General features: G+C 35.9%; 1 protein-coding gene across 4 annotated transcripts in view; it reads left to right on the top strand.

Moving 5' to 3' along the window:
* LOC101682837 (sodium channel protein type 2 subunit alpha) overlaps positions 1-19927 on the top strand; it is a 137984-nt gene extending 118057 nt beyond the window's left edge. For all 4 annotated transcript variants that reach the window (XM_004743983.3, XM_045066746.1, XM_013052020.2 and 1 more), the window contains 7 exons: positions 3784-3906; positions 7121-7402; positions 8666-8719; positions 11675-11812; positions 12173-12277; positions 16253-16523; positions 18111-19927. In XM_004743983.3, the coding sequence (XP_004744040.1) occupies positions 3784-3906; positions 7121-7402; positions 8666-8719; positions 11675-11812; positions 12173-12277; positions 16253-16523; positions 18111-19306 (2169 nt within the window). In that variant the 3' untranslated portion in view covers positions 19307-19927. The remainder of the gene's footprint in view (positions 1-3783; positions 3907-7120; positions 7403-8665; positions 8720-11674; positions 11813-12172; positions 12278-16252; positions 16524-18110) is intronic.
* The last annotated feature ends 1125 nt before the right edge of the window (positions 19928-21052 follow it).

Raw genomic sequence — 21052 nt, 5'->3', positions numbered from 1 at the left:
CTCACCTTCTATTCACAAATATAAAATCTTAATTGAACAAAAGAATTAAAAATCATTTTCATTTAGTTCTGGATATTTACTTCCTTAAAAAAAAAAAAGATTTTATTTATTTATTCATGAGAGACAGGGAGAGAAAGAAACAGAAGGAAAAGCAGGTTATGCAGAACTCCATAGCAGGACCCTGGGATCAAGACCTGAACTCCAGGCAGACGCTTCACTGACTGAGCCTCCCAGGCACCTTGGAGATTTACTTCTTAAATATCTTTTAAATTAGTAGTCCATTCAAAATGATTAAAAAGAAACTTAGAAGCCTTTGTCTAGAAAAGACTAGGCAAGCCAGTGGTGACAGGGGACTGGCACATGGGGGACGTGACAGGATGATATGCTCAGCTAACAAAGGAAGAGGAGGATACTGGAATTTACAAAAAAGCACAAGTGCTAACTAGTGCATTTTTTTTTTTTAGATTTTATTTATTTATTTGAGAAAGAGAGAGAGTGCATGAGAAGGGGAAGGGTCAGAGGGAGAAGGAGGCTCCCCACTAAGCAGGGAGCCCAACACGGGACTCAATCCCGGGACTCCAGGATCATGACCTGTGCCAAAGGCAGTCGCTTAACCAACTGGGCCACCCAGGCACCCCTAACTAGTGCATTTAAAGATAATATTTTGTTGATTGTAATTCCTTGGAAATAAAAGACATACGCTTAACTTGAAATATTTTGATATATTAAATTTACATATCATGCCAGCAAAAGAAAAAAAGGACCCTTTCATGGAGAAAGGTATTTTTTACAGTTTCAAATGAAAAAAGTATCAACTTTTAATTCAATTTGAGTTTTCTAGACATCAAACAGAAGAAAAAAATTATAGGAAAAAAAAGAGTTCTTTGAATTTAAGAGAGAAGAGTATCTTTGTTGTGTTTTTTCCTAATCCATCTACAGCAAATGTACTACTTTTTTAAAAAAGATTTTTATTTATTTATTATTTGACAGAGAGCAAGAGAGGAAACATAAGCAGGGGGAGTGGGAGAGGGAGAAGCAGGCTCCCTGCCATCAGGGACACCGATGTGGGGCTCGATCCCAGAACCCCAGAATCATGACCTGAGCCAAAGGCAGACACTTAACAACTGAGCCACCCAGGCATCCCCACAGCAAATGTACTATTAAATGTAATATATAGGCTACATGTAGAATTACATGAAAAATTTCCTGGCAATAAAGGAAGACAATAAACAAATACTTAAAACCACATATGATTGGATATTATACAAAGGAAAAATATACCAAGACTATAACCCTTCTTTTATTTGTATAATTGGATTTATGGTTGATACTTTTTCCTTATTTTCTCAATGTGGTTATGATACATTGGAAAGTTTATAATAAAAATATCTGATATGTAATATATCCTTATAACATTAAAAGCATTAAATCAATATGATCTGAATATAAATAAATTCTTAGGAGAAATCCAGTTCCCTGAAGCTGATGCTCATATTACTGAGCGTATCTTGATATTTACCTTCTTAGATTTAAGAAAATTATGATAATATGTTAAATGCACCAATACTCTGCTTTATATCACATGCATTCTTGATCATCTGTTTTGCTATGGAAGATACAAATACAAAAGTCATTTTTCTAGCTTGTGGAAGCTTAGCGTGGACTAGTGAGGATAGATACCTATATAACGAGAGGGTGACATCTGTATTAGAAGTGCCACTCACTTTGCTAAGGAAGGAGGCAAGGCTTTGTGAGGTAGTGCCCTTGTGAGCTGGAGTTTAAGGCCTGTAGACATCAACAGATACAGATAAGGGGAAGGACACCAAAGCGTTAAGACAATGCATGCCAATCAGGGCCTGTTCAAGCAACAAATAATCCCTGACAGTGAGAACAGTGCCAAGGGGGTGAGGGAAAGTGTTTTCGAATTGGATGACAAGGTAAGCACAGTAAGTTGGAGAAGAGTTTAAAGAACCTGTGATGCCATCCAAAGAGATGTAGGCCTCTGATCTAGTTCCAGAAGAAGCCACTGAAGTAGTATTTCTGGAAAGTGACATGAAAGCTTGCCCTTTTAGGAAAAGAAATGTTGGTGCATTTGTGAATGACGGAATAGGAAGAGGATTTTTTAGAGACCAAAAGACCAATTAGATCATTCCAGGAAGAGGAGAATGCATAATTGTATCTCCTCATGTTTAGCTACACAAGTCACATAAAATTGGGTATTTTACCACTTCTTTTAGTTAGCAAATAATTACTGCCTCTGTTCAGAATTTTTTTCTTATGTCCTACATTTATCTTTCTTCCTTTAATTTATGCTTATTTCTTATTGATTCTGTGTTCAGGAAAGATGAAGTAGTCCAGGTCCTCATATTTTATATACAGAAAATCTTCACAACAAATGATAATCCAGTAACTTTATTTTTCAATTATTAGTGAAGACAGGACTCAGAAGCCCTAAAATTAAAAGTTTAGATTTTAGGGGCACCTGGGTGACTCAGACAGTTAAGCATCTGCCTTTGGCTCAGGTAATGATCCCAGCGTCCTGGAATCGAGCCCCACACTGGGCTCCCTACTCCATAGAGAGCCTGCTTCTCCCTCCACTCTTCCCTCCTGCTTGTGATCTCTCTCTCTCTCACCATCTCTCACTGTCTCTCAAATAAATAAATAAAATCTTTATTAAAAAATTTAGATTTTAAGAAAAATATATGAACAACTTAAAATAAATTTTTGTAGCTCATTTTTTGCCAAGTTTAGAGGTTTTTTTCTATTTCACATTATATGTGCAAAATTCATTTGCATAAGTTTTATAAAAATTTTTTGTGCTTTATTTTTAATAAAAAGTATTTTTTTTTCAAATGTCCATTAACACCATATTCTTAGAAGCTCTATTACACATCTATTTTTATTTATTTGCTTTTGAAATTCAAGTGTCCTTTTGGACAAAATATCTTTTCTTTGTATAATTTTAATGAGATTTCTATGTATTTTCAAAGGAAATCAGACATTTCTGTGCTACCTATGACAGTTGTTCTTTTCCTTTTTACTTGACATTTTTATTTATTTTTTTTAATTTAATTTTTTTTTTTTTTAGAATTTCTATCAACCTACATTAGTCAGTCTGTATAAATGACTAAAACCATTGTCTGGCAATTTCTAATTAGTCATACTAAAATCTCAATTTTTCTTTTTTGGGGGTTAATTATTTTAATTTGACCTAATTCATGGTTTGATGCCCTCAGACCGAAGTTGACAGGAAGACAAAGCCACTATTTTAGAGGCCTACATCTTTCTGACTGTATTTGTGTTTAGATTAGCCAGTGGTTTCCTTAGTTCACCTGTGTACTTACACGAAGTTTTAGTCATCTTCTTTTTGGGTCAGCTAAATAATATGAGAGATGATAAAAATTTACAGATCTGTAGATGAAGATTGCATTTCAATGGCATTCTTTTTCTTGTTTTACATTTAATTTTTAAAAATCTGTTCTTATCAAGAATCTTGAAGAGAGAACATGTATAGCTTCTTTCTCATAAGTTAATGACAGTGGTTCTCAAAGTATGGCTCACAGACCAGTATCTTTAATCTTACCTGGAAACTTGAAGATTCTCAGGCCCCACCCCAAAACTGCTGAATCAAACCCTGCCAGTAATCTGTGTCTTCAACAAAACCTCCAAGTGATTTTGATACTCACTAAAGGTTGAGAACTACTGGTTTATTGCAGAGCAAGGTTGAACCGGGTAAGCATTTTTGTCTGTAAATGAGAAAACTGCATTGCTTTCTCTGTATAGGTCTCATTGGTTAGCTTGACTGCAAATGCCTTGGGTTACTCAGAACTTGGTGCCATCAAATCCCTCAGAACACTAAGAGCTCTGAGGCCACTGAGAGCCTTATCCCGGTTTGAAGGAATGAGGGTAAGACCGCATGCCTTAGAATTTGCTGGAATTATATTTGAGAACAGACTGACATTTTGTACCTCAGAAATGACAAATCCATGGAGATTATATCTTATACATTCATACTGACATAACCTACCAATCAATATGTGTCAGACATCCATAAACTTGACACTGCTGGAAACACTCACAGAATAGAATGCCTAAGAGATTGCTTCTAATTAGAAACAATTAGATTGCTTCTAAGTAGATTTTTCACTCTGTGGGAAATCTCTATCATGTCGTGTGGACTTCCGATATGAGTCAAGATTAGTTATGTTCGTTCCATTTGTAAATGTGAGGGAAATTCCACTGACTGTAATTTAAAACCCCAAAGAATTCTTCTTCGTTTCTTCATTGCCTCATATGATGTGTTTGAGCCTTTTAAAATCTAAAATCTGGTCCTTTAGCTTTCAAACACAGGCTGGGGTAGCTAAAAAGTAGGTCATACTGTGGAAATCTAATACTCATTTAGAAAGGTGGTACAAAGGAAGAAGGAGGAATTTGTACTGCCATTTGTCACCCGTCCGAAGTGCAAAACCTGAGACCACACACCCTCATCACAGAGGAAATGATGACATCCTGTCTCGATGGATTTTGCTATTCTAAAAGAAACTTTTAGAAAATGATGGTTTTTTTTTTTTTTTATAATTTGAAAGTAGTTACTGGGGCTTTCTCTGAATGTTGCAAACCTAAACAGAAATGAATGATGTGTGTAGATGTGTGTGTTTGTGTTGTGCTGAGGGTTGCATAGAAAGAAATTGTTAGCTGTTAAATTCTTTTCACTTTACCACTTTAAAAATCACTGTTTTTGCAGTAGTAGTTTTAATTTTAAAAGGGCAATCAAATTTTCAGTACTGGAATAACTTTCATATTTTCTGTACCAAATTTGCATGGATAAGGACCTAAATTCCCAGTTGTTTCATACATCTGACTATCTTGGAAAACACATGTATTATTTCTTTGTTCTCCAGTTTTGTTTTGTTTGTTTGTTTTTTTAACTCTTGCTACCAGAATCTCCTTGTATTTGCAGAGCATTCATTGTAGTGAATTTAAAAATGAACTGTTAGGTCTACAAGTACCTCTGAGTTATCAGAGAGTTGAGGTTCTTGTAAAAACAACACTGTAACCGTACCAAACCCAAGTCCTGGTTCTTTTTTTTTTTTTTTTTTGTAATTTTATTTTATTCTTTTTTCAGTGTTCCAAGATTCATTGTTAATGTACCACACCCAGTGCTCCATGTAATACGTGGCCTCCTTAGTACCCACCACCAGGCTACCCATCTCCCCACCCCTCTCTTCTCCAAAACCCTCAGAGTCCACAGTCTCTCATGGTTTGTCTCCCCCTCCGATTTCCCCTAACTCACGTCTCCTCTCCATCTCCCAGTGTCCTCCGTGTTATTCCTTATGCTCCACAAATAAGTGAAACTGTATGATAATTGACTCTCTGCTTGACTTATTTCACTCAGCATAATCTCTTCCAGTCCAGTCCATGTTGATACAAAAGTTTGGTATTCATCCTTTCTGAAGGAGGCATAATACTCGATTGTATATATGGACTGTACCTTCTTTATCCATTCATCCGTTGAAGGGCATCTTGGCTCTTCCAACAGTTTGGTGACTGTGGTCATTGCTGCTATGAACATTGGGGTACAGATGGCCCTTCTTTTCATTGCATCTGTATCTTTGGGGTAAATACCCAGTAGTGTAATTGAAGGGTCCTAGGGAAGCTCAATTTTTAATTTAAGGAAACTCCACACTGTTTTTTTCCAAAGTGGCTGCACCAACTTGCATTCCCACCAACAGTGTCGGAGCCAAATCAATGTGAATAATTTTCCAGTGTGTCACTCCAAGTGCTAAAACATTCCACGGAGATAGAATATGACCCATTGCTTCACTGGGAACATTGTGGTCAGGGATAAGGATCTGGTTTTTATAAATGGACAACTTCAGCCCCTTAAGTCCTAAGACATAGTCTGAATGCTTAAGAGAGTGTGTCTGATACAAGGCCTAAATGGCATTATGTAGGTTTTTAAATTTTTTCCTTATAAAAGTACACTCTACAGGAGAAAAAAACAACAACACTGTAACAACATTCTTTAGAGGCTACTCTCATTCAAAATACTTTAAAATATTATCTGTTACTGAATAGGCTCCAGGTGCTAATTTGTAAATGAGTTGTGCCTTTTGCCAAATACGCATTCGGTATGGTTGTTGTAAGATATTGTTACTCATATGTATTTATGTGTGTATGTACGTGTGTATGTATGTGTTTGTATGTACTTTTTACCCCATAAAGGAGTTGAGGAGGATAAATACATGTACTTATTATATTTTACATGCCTGCTCATTGATAAAGTTTATTGCTAATGTAGGTTAGGTGCACTTGCACCAAACAGCATTCTTAGCTGAATATTTCCTTGAGGGATAATTTTAAAAAGTGCTGAAAAATGTTTCCTGAAAGCCCTGGTTAACTGAGAAAGCTACAAGTAACAAAGCCATTAAGTGAGAACCCTAGGCTCAAATTGCAATGCTTTATGAGAATTTTCTTCTGAAAGGGATTTCCCAAAGGAGGATCAGAAAAATGAAACAACTCACCCAAAGGCGCACAGCTAATTTGTGATGTAAACTGGAACACGGAGCTCCGGACTTCCAAACCCTTTTCTCCTTGTCACATATTCAATTTCCATGCTCTAATCTCTTCACTCTGAAGTTTTAGCTGTAGGGTGACCCTAGACTACACTGGCTTATACTTGCTTTCTCAGAATAACTATTATTAGTGTTCCCTTTTGCTCTGGAAATTGACCCTGAAGTGTTGTTCTCTTTTACTTTGAAATTTTGGATAGTAAATTTTATGGTTTACAAATTTTTAGAAACTGTGATATTCTGTGCTGACACTGTTTCTATTGCCCTGTCACTATTTGTGTTTATAATTAGTTCCATTCTTCGATGAAAATTTGCTCTATGTATCTTTGTACCTCTTGAGAAAACATTCTACAACATAAAATAGATTTTATATCATTCTGAACTACAATTGTAAAATTCTTCTATTGGAGCTACACGATACTAGTTTCTGCTCAATATTTAACTTTAGAAGCAGATATTTTTTCTGTCATTTGGCTGCTGTTCTTTTAATAGTGTTCCAACACGATTGCTGAGTTTTCACTTATTTTGCCTTCTCATTTCTGTGCCAGGTTGTTGTCAATGCTCTTTTAGGAGCCATTCCATCCATAATGAATGTACTTCTGGTTTGTCTGATCTTTTGGCTAATATTCAGTATCATGGGAGTAAATCTCTTTGCTGGCAAGTTTTATCATTGTATTAACTACACCACTGGAGAAATGTTTGATGTAAGTGTGGTCAACAACTACAGCGAATGTAAAGCACTCATAGAGAGCAATCAAACCGCCAGGTGGAAAAATGTGAAAGTAAACTTTGATAATGTAGGACTTGGATATCTTTCTCTGCTTCAAGTAGTAAGTAACCACTTTATTGTTCTCTGTGATGTATTATTGAATGAGTCTGAAATCTCCTTTCTCAATATTTCCAAATACATATTTCCTCAAGCCCATCTGCCTAGATTCTTTCTAATCATTGCTGAACTATCTTTTCTGCACCATGCAGGAAACTGGACTGCTCTGCAAAGTTTATGGTCTTTCAGACTAGGCATCAGCTACCCCAGCACCAGTCCTGTGTTACTGAGATTTCTATGAAGGTCCCCAGGCTTTTAGCCTACCCTTACTCTGAGCAAAGTACAGGAACTGGGCCTAGTGTGGGGTTGGAGAAGTGTGTGGGTGGAGGGGGTGGGGAGTGATTGATTTCTGTACTCCTCAGCTACCAGACAGTACCAAATCCTCATCAGGCCTTCATCCACCCAATCTTGACGACGGCCGTAACCAAACTCCTCACCTTACATCTGTCACACAGACATCTATCTACTCTGATTCCCCCCTTTCCTGCCTCTTGCTTGAACTCCTTCAAATACGGTGTTTGTTATCCTGCAAGTAAAAATATTCTATCAAGTCTATGATGTCTGTTAGAAATTCATAAAAATCCATTCAGCTTCTCAACCGACCACCCCCTGAGATGATCCACCTCCAAGATACCCAATGCTATATGAATATTAGGGGGAAGGACAGATCCCGTGGTTCTAAGGAACTGAAAAATAATGTCTAAAACTTGTTTTTAGGTGCACGTATCTGCACAAAACCCACAAATATTTAAAAGAGTAAATTGCAGTTGAATATGTTTGTCTTCAGATTAGGCAACTACTTCATCTTATGGAATAATGACTCAAAATAGTATAATCAACAATATGGAGATTTTTCAAGAATAAATCTTCACGATTAGTGATTGGTGGTAATACCATTTAGAAAAGAATAAGGATGGAAAGCATTAAAATCAAACAATGCAACATATTTTTCAACTTGTCTGATGTGATTTTATCAAATTTCATGTTATGTTCTTATAGATATGTCAGAGTCAAAGATTGTTGATAATTGCTTTTATGGTAGCATAGTGTTATAATCTACCATGATATAATTATAGATTTATGGAAGAATGTAAAGTTGAAGTATTTTCCATGCATCTATTATAAAACTTTGCCCAGATTTCAAATACTAACCTCAAACTTTTATGTACCTGTTTTTGAATGATTGAATTAATCAATCTGATACTTAACTTCTTTTCTAAAATTATAATTTGTGGGGAAAAAATTAAATGGTATGACTTTTTTACAGGCCACATTTAAGGGATGGATGGATATCATGTATGCAGCTGTTGATTCGCGAAATGTAAGTCTGTTTAGAGAGAGGTTTGTCTAATTTGATCCAGTGAATATTTCCACAGTATTGTAATTTATTAATAAAAAACAATGGATCAATGTGTAGAAAATGTCTATATTACAAAAACAAAATACTCAACTTCACATTATTTTTTCCAAAATTTGATTTGAATGTTTTTCTCTACTTATTGTACATCTTCTAACATACCTTTTCTAGTATCTAGCATGGTACCCTGTACTTAAAATTTTGTTGATTTTGCAAAATGAGACATTTTATTTCTGGCTCTGATTTGTGGCCATTTGTGCTTTAGAAACCCTCAACATGCACTTTCTTCATCTGTCACAGATTTCTTCCATCTTTTTATCTTCCCTATAATAGGAAGAATCTGGCTACTGGTGGAAAAAAAACAAACAGAAAACAAACAAAAACTTCACAGTGTTTCTGGGAAGTGGGATTTTGTTATAGATGGAAGGGGCCTTCATCGTCTGCCCTACACACCTCAGCACTTTTGAAAATTTTGTACAATTTTCATTAATTTTTCACTATTCAACAATGGGGAAGGAAATCACATTTTGAAAAAAAAAAAAAAGAGATTGGCTTCTGGTATATTGCCAGAACAAAGTAATTAAATTCAAAATGTTATTTTGCTAGCACCAATAGCCAAGTGGTAGCTAAGAAAGAATTCCCAAGTTGTTGGCTTTTTAAAAAAATTTTTTTTTAATTTTTTGCCTTATTTAAAAAAAGAGAGAGAGCAAGCATGAGAACGAAGTGCCCTGCATTGTATCTTTGTGAGTGCTATCAGAAATCCCAGTCATGGGTTGTTTTTTTTTTTTTTTTGAATAATACTAATTATTTACTACTTATTACTACTAACTCTACCAAGGGCTTTCTTACACTATCCCAGTTAATCTTAAATAACAACGTTTATGCTGTGGTTGATATTAACTCCATTTACTATTGAAACAGATAGGCTCAATGTGGTAAGTGGTAGTACATGTTTTTTAACTCTGACCACAAACAATGGGCTCATAACCACTTTCTTCTATGGTAGTTTCCTACCTCTTTGACTAATTCATTTACAGTTCTCTCTACCTTCCTTAGCAGCAGCCTGATATGCATCTTTCTTTTGGTTCCTTCCTTAGTAACTTAGCAGACACTATCTGCTACATTACTCAAGCACTTACAAATGATGAAATCCAAGTGGACACTAAAATTGTGAAAAGTTGTTTGCTCTTACTCTCAGTATTATCAGAGAAATGCAAGTTTAAACTACAACGTGACATTAACTATACATTTACCTCATCGTCAATATTAAAAATTATGACAATACCAAGTATTGTCAAGGACAAAGGGCAGTAAGAACTCTTATGTAATACTGACCACACAAAATGGATAAATATTTCTTCTAAGAAGTTGGGCATTATTACATCATTCAATAAAATTCAAGATATTCTTTAACCCTGCAATTTCATTTTTAGCAATATATCCTACAGAAACTTGTTCACATGCATAGCAGAGTCCATGTACAAGATGTACAAGAATGAACATAACTTTTTGAGCTAGCAAAAAACTGGAAACAACTCAAAAGTAGTAGAAATGGACAAATAATTGAATGTTATACAGTGAGTACAGCATACATAGCAGTATAGATGAATCTAAAAATATAACAGCTATAACAATTGTATCCAGTAGACAAAATATAGACAAAACTAATCTGTCTAAGAATGCTTTCTTACCTGTTAACTCTAAAGAAAAAACAAGGAAGGAATTACCACAAAATTCAGGATAATGATTGCCTCTAGCAGGGATTATAGAGTTTATGTTTGGGAAGGATACATCAAGGGTTTCTGAGTTCCTGACAATGTCCTGTACCATGAGATTCACTTTATAACAATTTATCACTACATTTTATACTTAATGTGCTGTGCACTTTTCTGTATGTATTGTATTTAATTTTGAAATGTTTAAAAATATCATTTTGTATCACTGTTCACTGTATACACATATAAATGTAATAAAAGTCTCATCAAAGAATAGGTACTTTTACAGTATTTCTAATATTTTCCATTTTACTCTATTTTCCATTAGAAAAACATATCATGTTGGCCATTACCCTCTAAACTGATTTGATGACACAATGGATCATTACCTGTATCTATTACCACCTGTGACTGGTTAACTGAATTGGTTAGAACAATGTTCTGTGAGTCCTGAGATAAAGATCACAACCAAAGCGCACAGCAGTTGTCACTCTCTTTTTGACCAAAAGTGTGCTGGATAAGACAAGGCATCATTGTTACAGAAACTATACCTAAAGCCTACTAAGTAGGATGAATCTTAGACTCATTTGTAGAAGGGAATGGACCTACAGATGTACCCAGATTATTACACATACAGTAATAATTCTAGCCTATGAAAAGAAATGTGTAATAGAAAACAAACCTTTACACTTACTATAGGCCAGGCACTGTTTCCTTAAGCTCTTTTTATGTATTAATATGCTTAATCTTCCCAACTACCCTCTGAGGTTAAGGTTCTGTTATTTTCATTTTATAAATGAAAAACCCAAATCAGAGAGAATAAATTTTAAAGGTTTTAACATAATATAGTGTGACTCAAACATCTCTTCTGCAGGAAGGGGAAATCCTGACTTTGCATACCCTGTTGGAAGTCTTTGCCTGTAAGAGAAAGTGCAGTCATAATCTAGAAATTTATTGGGTGAAATTAATTTTAATTATCTAGACCTTTCTGTGAGTTGTTTCACTTTGTCAAATCAGTGAATGGTCTTGCAGGACTCTTCAACAAGCACAATAGTGTTGATGTTTCATAAAATCTGTTTAATGCTTGATCTTTTTTTTCCATTTTCAACAATTGAGACATGCTTTGAGAATTGAAAATAGCTGATGTCTTTTTTTATAAAACAAGTAGTAGTCCTAATAGTTATCATTCCTTAATATTTTGTAGGTAGAATTACAACCCAAATATGAAGACAATCTGTATATGTACCTTTATTTTGTCATCTTTATTATTTTTGGTTCATTCTTTACCCTGAATCTTTTCATTGGTGTCATCATAGATAACTTCAACCAACAGAAAAAGAAGATAAGTATACTAAAGCTTTATCTTTATTCTAAAATGTTAAACATCTCATACTGTTTCTTTTTAGCAGTAAAATGCAATCAGCTAAAAGAAGGAATATAAAATTCTGAAATTATTTTGAACTATTTAATTAATTACAGTAGTTGAGTAATTGCTAATTCAGATAGCATGTATTGATATTTTTAGTATAGAAATATGACTGGTTAATATAGAATAATTTATAGATGGAATACATGCATCTGTCTCTGTAAATACAAAGATTGGCAACACTAGAATAGCATGTGGAAGCCAATTTTCACACAACGACTGAAGTGGATTTTCTAGCTAGCATGATTTTAACAAGTTTTGGTTTTATTTCTTTACTTTGGAGGTCAAGACATTTTTATGACAGAAGAACAGAAGAAATACTACAATGCAATGAAAAAACTGGGTTCAAAGAAACCACAAAAACCCATACCTCGACCGGCTGTAAGAATAACATGCTTTCTGAAATAAGTCTATCAGAGAAAGACAATTATCAAATGATCTCTCTGATGGAGGGAATTTGAGAAGCAGAGTGGGGGGTCGTGGGGACTGGGGAGGGGAAAAAAACGAAACAAGATGGGGCCAGGGAGGGAGACAAACCGCAAGAGATGCTTAATTTCACGAAACAAACTGAGGGTTGCGGGGGGGGTAGGGTCAGGAAAGGGATAGGGTGGTTGGGTGATGGACATTGGGAGAAAGGTCTGTGCTATGGTGAGCTGTGAATTGTGTAAGACTGATGAATCACAGACCTGTACCCCTGAAACAAATAATACATTATATGTTAATAAAATAATATGCTTTAATTCCCAGAAAGATCTGCTATTTATCACTTATACAGTCCGAATTGCCAGACACTAGTATTTTTATGAATTTGCAAAACAAAATTTTTATCTTAGCCAAAGTATATGTGATATATATGTCATAAGCACAAAATATATAATATAGCTGTGATATATATGCATATAAAATAATGTAAATTTAAAAAATTCACACTTCTATGCCAATGTCAATGAGGAGCTTCTAGTAATGTAGAGATGTCAATGAGGAGCTTCTAGTAATGTAGAGAAGAAAACATACATACATACATATGCATATGTTTTCTTCTCTACATTACTAGAAGCTCCTCATTGACATAGTGAAATAGTGACATAGTGAAATAGTGAATGAATGAATTAACATGATAGTGAATGAATGAATTGACATAGTGAAATAGTGAATGTTCACAGAGTGCAGTGGGGACCAATTGAAATAATCAGTACATCTCCCATATGCCCCATTTTCTATCCCACTCTGGTGATTACATGGAATCCTTTATGAAACAAGTCACAGGTTTTGTTTTTTTTCTGGTTTTAAAAATATTTCATATTTTCCCCTAGCATCTTGCTTCTAAATCTGATGACATCATTCTCTTCATGATTTTTTATGGCTATTCTAATTATATATTTGCCAATAGTTGCTTGGTTGCCACAGGAAATTGTTGTCAGGAGAAGAGCCCTTTAGGAGAAGGGCAGTGTTTGTGTGAAAGCCCTGAGGTAGGAAGGCCAGTGAGGCTGGAGTACAGAGGGAGGGCTCACTGGGATGTGCTGAGAATGAAGAAGTTAGGATGGGCCAGATTTTTTTGAACTTTGTAAGCCACGTTAAAAATTGTTTCTTATCCTTAGAGCATTGGGGAACTGTTGAAGGGGACCTGTTCATTCTCTGTTTTGTAAAGATCACTCAACCAGTATTGATAGGGACAATGTGTATGCTTTGTAGCCTTCTTTGGAGCTGTTTCAGAGGTAGCTGTTTGAGAGGTAGCCTGAACCAGAGTGGTGTGGAGATGAATTAGAGTGGGTGGATTTGTGAGCTGTCACTGGAGTGAAATTTAAAGGTTTTCTATTAATTGGATAAGGGAGACAAAGAAGGACCCAACAAAGAGAACTTAAAAGTTTTTGCCATACACGCTGGATGACCAGTGTCATGCAGGATATGAAGAAGGGACAGCATGGAGACAAAAATTAGAGATGCTAGCTTGCAGAAGCTGGCAATCGAAAGGAGATGGGGAGAGAATGAATATCTAGAAGTAGTAAAATAAAGTTTTTTTTTAAGGTTTTTTATTTATTTGACAGAGATCACAAGTAGGCAGAGAGGCAGACATAGAGAGAGGAAGGGAAGCAGGCTCCCTGCTGAGCAGAGAGCCCGATGTGGGGCTGGATCCCAGGACCCTGACATCATGACCTGAGCTGAAGGCAGAGGCTTTAACCCACTGAGCCACCCAGGCGCCCCTAAAATAAAGTTTCTTAGGATTTGTTTGGAGAGAGGTTTAGGTTTGAAGCAAAGCAAGAGTTCTGGAGAAGAAGAATGTGAAGAGAGGGAATATAGAATAAAATCACACATAATATGTGGGTCAAGAATAGAATGGTCTAGGTTAGATTTAAAGGTGAGAGGGACTGAGTCCTCTAATGAATATGGAGTAATATATGAAAGATATGTGTGAAAAGTCAAGATAATATGAATGCAAAAAAGAAGTAGAATATTTCTTTACACTGATTTTGATGCTCTCAAAAAAGAAAAGAAGGCGAAAGAATAGAGGATTTTTTAGAAATTTGGAACTATCCTGGAACAAGTGAGGGATAAAGGATTCGTCATCACTGTCAAGGGCCAAGATGAAGTGAGAGAACATAAATCTTTGGTGAACAAGGCTGCCAGGGTTATGTAGCTTCCTTCAGCATATACTACACCTTGGGGTTTAAATTGGAGATAGTGATTAGTGATTGGGGATTGGAGTTATACTTCAAAGTGACCCATTGGAAAATTACATGAGCAGAAAATCTAAGGAGCTTTTTATTGATTAAAAAAAAAAAGCTTCTGATTTTAAGGAGTTTTGAACACACTACACTCTAGATGCTGTATCTATGAGAAAAATGACACTGCTCTGTCTTTGCAAAGCCTTCAAACAGCTAGAAGAGAAAACTAAAATAAATAAGAACAAACCATTTGCAATACAGTGGCATCAATTTTATGACAAATGTAAACATGAAGTTTTCTGAGGACACAAAGTGCTTAAAACTTCAAATTGAATTTACTGTCACCAGAGAAGGAGTGAGGGAAGTCTGTTTCAGTACAAGGAGACAAGACAAAATGACACAGTATAATCTGCAAACTTTATTAAGAGGGATAGGAAATATCAGAAGGGTAGAAATAAAAGAAACATAGGAGACTTGGAAAGGTAAGCTACAGTAAATAAACACTAAGAAGGAAGGGCTTGGAACTGGAATTACTCACATTCATCAAGTTGAAGAAGGCTCTTGAAGGACAGGCTCAGCTGAAGCAATAGAAGTCCGGTCCAGCAAACCAGATATCTACTAAGAAAAAAAGAGAAAAATACAACAAACAGGTGGTGTTTGATGTCCAAGAACTTCCATAGGGAGTAATGGATGCCTCTCAACACGGAGAGGTCAGAACACTCGTACAGGGAATCCAGATGGATAAACATGTCAAGATCTGGGAAAGCAGCCTATGAAGTGTGAAGGTAACAGATCATCAGTGTTTCTAGTTAAGAAACTAGAGAACAGCCTAGTGCAAGTTAAGTCAAGGCTGAAATACCAAGCAGGTGTAGGCAAAATGGTACAAAACAGGGTCCAAATGAGCAGAACTGGTAAGATGAGGACTTAATTTCATAAACAAGACAAAAAGCCAGTTAGTCTTTGGAAATAAGGTCCAAACCACATAAGGAAAAACTTGAACATCTGATTGTGGACTATACCTTTTTAAAAGAGTATTATATATTCTTACAGAAGAGTTATCCCCATATGATTTCACCAAGCTTTTCATTATTGTAAAGTCTGGCATAGCCATAGATCAGTAATCAAAGCTAAGAAATCAACCGTGGTGCAATACCATTTAAATAGAATACAGAATTTAATTGGATTTCACCAGGTGTTCCACATATGTCCTTTTTCTTGAGTTACAATTTTTTAGAACATCTTCACAGCTGAAATTTAAGGTGCTCTGGCTTTGGGGAAAGACGATAAAAACAGAAACTAGAAAAAAATAAACATGAGGGAAAAAGCTGGAAAAGTATTTATTAGCTCATTGAAGTTTGCTTTGATACCAACTTCCAATACATGGGATAACAAAGATTTGATATAGTGGCAAATATTGGCTGACTGTCTGCCGTACCCCTGATGATGTTATGGGCACTGAGAACACGATACGTGGTTCTTACGGTCAGTTTATAAAATCTGATATGAACAGTATAAATAAAATACATTTGAAAAAAGTTGCATATGCCCATATACAAACTATTCTTCCAAGTATTAGATAAACATGGTGTGTTCTTATAAAAGCTACATTTTCATATTGCTATGGTAAAAGCAGGTAAGTCAAATTTGATATTCTTTATGTTTCTAACTGAATTTTGCATATTCCTTGTTCCAGAACAAATTCCAAGGAATGGTCTTTGATTTTGTAACCAAACAAGTCTTTGATATCAGCATCATGATCCTCATCTGCCTCAACATGGTCACCATGATGGTGGAAACTGATGACCAGAGTCAGGAGATGACAAACATTCTGTACTGGATTAATCTGGTGTTTATAGTTCTGTTCACCGGAGAGTGTGTGCTGAAACTAATCTCTCTTCGTTATTACTATTTCACCATCGGATGGAATATTTTTGATTTTGTGGTGGTCATTCTCTCTATTGTAGGTAAGAAGAGATTATTTTACTCAGGGACGTTAGTAATGAAAATTTGTTTAAAACTTTGAAAGTGTTTCTTACTAATCTTTCTCATTCATCCCAAAATTTCAGATAAAAGTCTAATAGTCCTTTCTTCAGTTTGTCATTTCTCTTGTTGCATGCTGTGCATGAAATGATGTGTAAAAAAAAAAGATTTTATGTTTTTCAGCTTTCATTTATCATCTTGCCTCATTTCAGAAGACAATAACTGCAATTTGTCATAACACTGCTATAGTCACTCACACTCCTGTGGTATAGACAAGTACTGCTTTGAATAAATAATTCACACACACATGCACCCAAAAATGAATAAAAGGAATCAAATTGTCCACAAATAAACTATTGATAGTTTGAAGAGTTTGCATGCCTGCTCACATATATTCACACACATAAACTTCATCTTATCTTTGGATTCAAATAGTTTCTAGGGCTTGTAATATTCTTTCTCCAGAAGTAGACATTTTGTTCAAAAAACTAAAACAGACTCATTAATACATATTAACTGATTAAGTATAGAGCATTAAATGAGGTACTGGCAGTAAATATAAGAGAGTTAAGACCAGGTTCTGCCTATTTGAGAAAAGAAAACATACACAGAGGGGAAAAAATAGTATTCCACTATTTAAATGGCTTTCTCTGGTGGACTAAAACACTTGAAGCAATATGCCATTCTGTTTGATCTTCACAAGAGTGCTATGAGGTGGTCATATTAGTGATTAAGAAATGAGACTCAGGAATCATACAGATCTGGCCTATTTCCACCGCTTACCAGCTCTGTAATCTACGGCAAGTTACCTCCAAACCCTGGCTTTCCAGGGAATATTTCTGTAAAGTGTTATTGTGAGAATTAAATGAGATTATGTAAGTAGATGCACTTAGTAGCATGCCTAGAACAGAGAAAAGGCTCAGTAAGTACTAAGTTTAAGAAAAATAACTAATAATAATTAGTTATTTAATAATAATACTATCACCATTTAGTGATGCCAAAAAAAGGGATAGAATTCAGCCACAAGTATGTTTGTCTCCAAAGCCTGGATTCTCTCCTATCCGTCATTCTTGCCACCTTCCAAATAAAATGGATCACAATGGTGATCCTATTCTGATCGAAAAATCACAAGCCTTGTCCACTAGTTCTTATGCCAATACTAGAACCAGATTTTAGAACTGGAAGTCCACTCCTTTGCTGGGCTTCCCCATACTTTGTGATGTCTTTAGGCCTTCAGTGGTTGAATCTTTCAATAGATGCTTTTCTTGAACTAGGAAAAATGACCATTGAAACCTCAGTTAGCATACAGGGGTTAATGTTTTAACACTAAACACACCAGTTTCCTTTTGCTAAACAAATACCACAGATTGTGTGTGTACGTGTGTGTGTTTACCTAATCTTTATGTCCACATTTTATAAAATTAATGATTATCTGATGCATGTAAATTTTCGTTCACTTCTAAATATTAATATAATATTAACTTAATAAATTAAATACTAATTTAATATAACATAGTAAAGCTTATATTAAATATAACACTGGTTTGTTTGTATTTCTTGATTTTCCACAGGCATGTTTCTGGCTGAGCTGATAGAAAAATACTTTGTGTCCCCTACCCTGTTCCGAGTGATCCGGCTCGCCAGGATTGGACGAATCTTGCGTCTGATCAAAGGGGCCAAGGGGATCCGCACGTTGCTCTTTGCTCTGATGATGTCCCTTCCTGCCTTGTTTAACATCGGCCTCCTGCTCTTCCTGGTCATGTTCATCTACGCCATCTTTGGAATGTCCAACTTTGCCTACGTTAAGAGGGAAGTTGGAATTGATGACATGTTCAACTTTGAGACCTTTGGCAACAGCATGATCTGCCTGTTCCAAATTACCACCTCCGCTGGCTGGGATGGATTGCTGGCACCTATTCTTAATAGCGGACCTCCAGACTGTGACCCTGAAAAAGATCACCCTGGAAGCTCAGTTAAGGGAGACTGTGGGAACCCCTCTGTGGGGATTTTCTTTTTTGTGAGTTACATCATCATATCATTTCTGGTTGTGGTGAACATGTACATCGCTGTCATCCTGGAGAACTTCAGTGTTGCTACTGAAGAAAGTGCAGAGCCCCTGAGTGAGGATGACTTCGAGATGTTCTATGAGGTTTGGGAGAAGTTTGATCCTGATGCCACCCAGTTTATAGAGTTCGCCAAGCTCTCTGATTTTGCAGCTGCCCTGGATCCTCCTCTTCTCATAGCCAAACCAAACAAAGTCCAGCTCATCGCCATGGACCTACCCATGGTCAGTGGGGACCGGATCCACTGCCTCGATATTTTATTTGCCTTTACAAAGCGTGTTTTGGGTGAGAGTGGAGAGATGGATGCCCTTCGAATACAGATGGAGGAGCGATTCATGGCATCGAACCCCTCCAAAGTCTCCTACGAGCCCATCACAACCACTCTGAAACGCAAACAAGAGGAGGTGTCTGCTATCGTTATCCAGAGGGCTTATAGACGCTACCTCTTGAAGCAAAAAGTTAAAAAGGTTTCGTGTATCTACAAGAAAGACAAAGGCAAAGAAGGTGAGGGAACACCTATCAAAGAAGAAATCCTTATTGACAAACTAAATGAGAATTCAACTCCAGAGAAAACCGATGTGACGCCTTCTACCACTTCTCCACCTTCCTATGATAGTGTGACCAAGCCGGAAAAAGAAAAATTTGAAAAAGACAAATCAGAAAAGGAAGACAAAGGGAAAGATATCAGGGAAAGTAAAAAGTAAAAAGGAACAAAGAATAATTCCATTTTGTGATCAATTGTTTACAGCCTGTGATGGTGATGTATTGGTGTCAACAAGACTCCCACAGGAAGTCTATGCCAAACTGACTGTTTTTACAAATGTATACTTAAGGTCAGTGCCTATAACAAGACAGAGACCTCTGGTCAGCAAACTGGGACTCAATAAACCAGAAAAACAGCATTGACGGGAGGTTTCTGTTTTCACAACCAGCTGACACTGCTGAAGAGCAGAGATGTAATGGCTACTCAGACTATAGGAACCACTTTAAAGGGGGGAGGGAAGTTAAATTTTTATGTAAATTCAACACGTGACACTTGATGATAGTAATCGTCACCGCTGTTTATGATTTAACTACCACACCTGCCATATTTTTACAAGATGTATGCTGTGAATTTATCACCTTTTTTCTTTTAATTCCCAGGTTGTTTACTATTATATGTGACTATTTTTGTATATGGGTTTATGTTTGGGGAGAGGGATTAAAGGTAGGGAATTCTGCATTTCTCTGTTGTATAACTAGATATATTTTAAATGAAGGCATGCTGCACTTCTCATTCACACATGGAGGAAAAAAAAAAAAAACCCACATCACAAAAGGAAAGAGTTTACTTCTTGTTTCAGGATGTTTTTAGATTTTTGAGGTGCTTAAATAGCTATTCATGTTTTTAAGGTTTCTCATCCAGAAAAATTTTAATGTGCCTGTAAATGTTCCATAGAATTCACGAGCGTTGAAGAATCGTTTTATTTTTACATGATCCATTATATGTACATGTATATATGTATATATGTATATGTGCGTGTATATACATATATATGTATACACAGAGAAACACATACACCATTACGTAGTCATTCCGAGTCCTGGCAGCATGACTATACCATTTTTGATAAGTGTCCTTTGGCATAAACTAAAAATATCCTTTTGATCCTTTTAAGAACCTGAATTGACCAAAAAGCAGTCCCCACCACTTTATAAAGTTGACTCTGCTTTTTTCCTGCAGTATTGTTTAGCCATCTTCTGCTCTTGGTGAGGTTGACAGAGTATATGTCAATTTAAACAAGAAAAGTCCGCTTTGTAAATAGTCATTTTACCCAGTGGTGCATGTTTGAGCAAACAAAAATGACGACTTAAGCACAGTATTTATTGCATCAAATATGTACCACAGTAAGTATAGTTTGCAAGCTTTCAACAGGTAATATGATGTAATTGGTTCCATTATAGTTTGAAGCTGTCACTGCTGCATGTTTATCTTGCCTATGCTGCTGTATCTTATTCCTTCCACTGTCCCGAAGTCTAATCTGGGAAGCCATATGTCAGTGGTAAAGTGAAGCAAATTGTTCGACCAAGACCTCATTCTTCATGTCATTAAGCAATAGGTTGCAGCAAACAATGAAGAGCTTCTTGCTTTTTATTCTTCCAATCTTAATTGAACACTCTATGGTAAAAAGCCCGACTGTACGAACATGTTGCAAGCTGCTTAAATCTGTTGAAACTATATGGTTAGAGTTTTCTAAGAAAATATAAATACTGTACAAAGTTCATTTTATTTTATTTTTCAGCCTTTTGTACATAAAATGAGAAATTAAAAGTATCTTCAGGTTGATGTCACAGTCACTATTGTTAGTTTCTGTTCCTAGCACTTTTAAATTGCAGCACTTCACAAAATAAGAAACAAAGACTAAGACGCAGTGTAGGTTTCCGCTTTTTTATTAGTACTGTAAACTTTG

Source organism: Mustela putorius, unplaced genomic scaffold (genome assembly GCF_011764305.1).
Source record: "Mustela putorius furo isolate JIRA1106 unplaced genomic scaffold, ASM1176430v1.1 tig00003869_pilon_pilon_pilon, whole genome shotgun sequence".
NCBI classification, from domain to species: Eukaryota; Metazoa; Chordata; class Mammalia; order Carnivora; family Mustelidae; genus Mustela; species Mustela putorius.
Note: the sequence above shows the minus strand (reverse complement) of the source record. Positions and strands in the feature narration are given on the sequence as shown.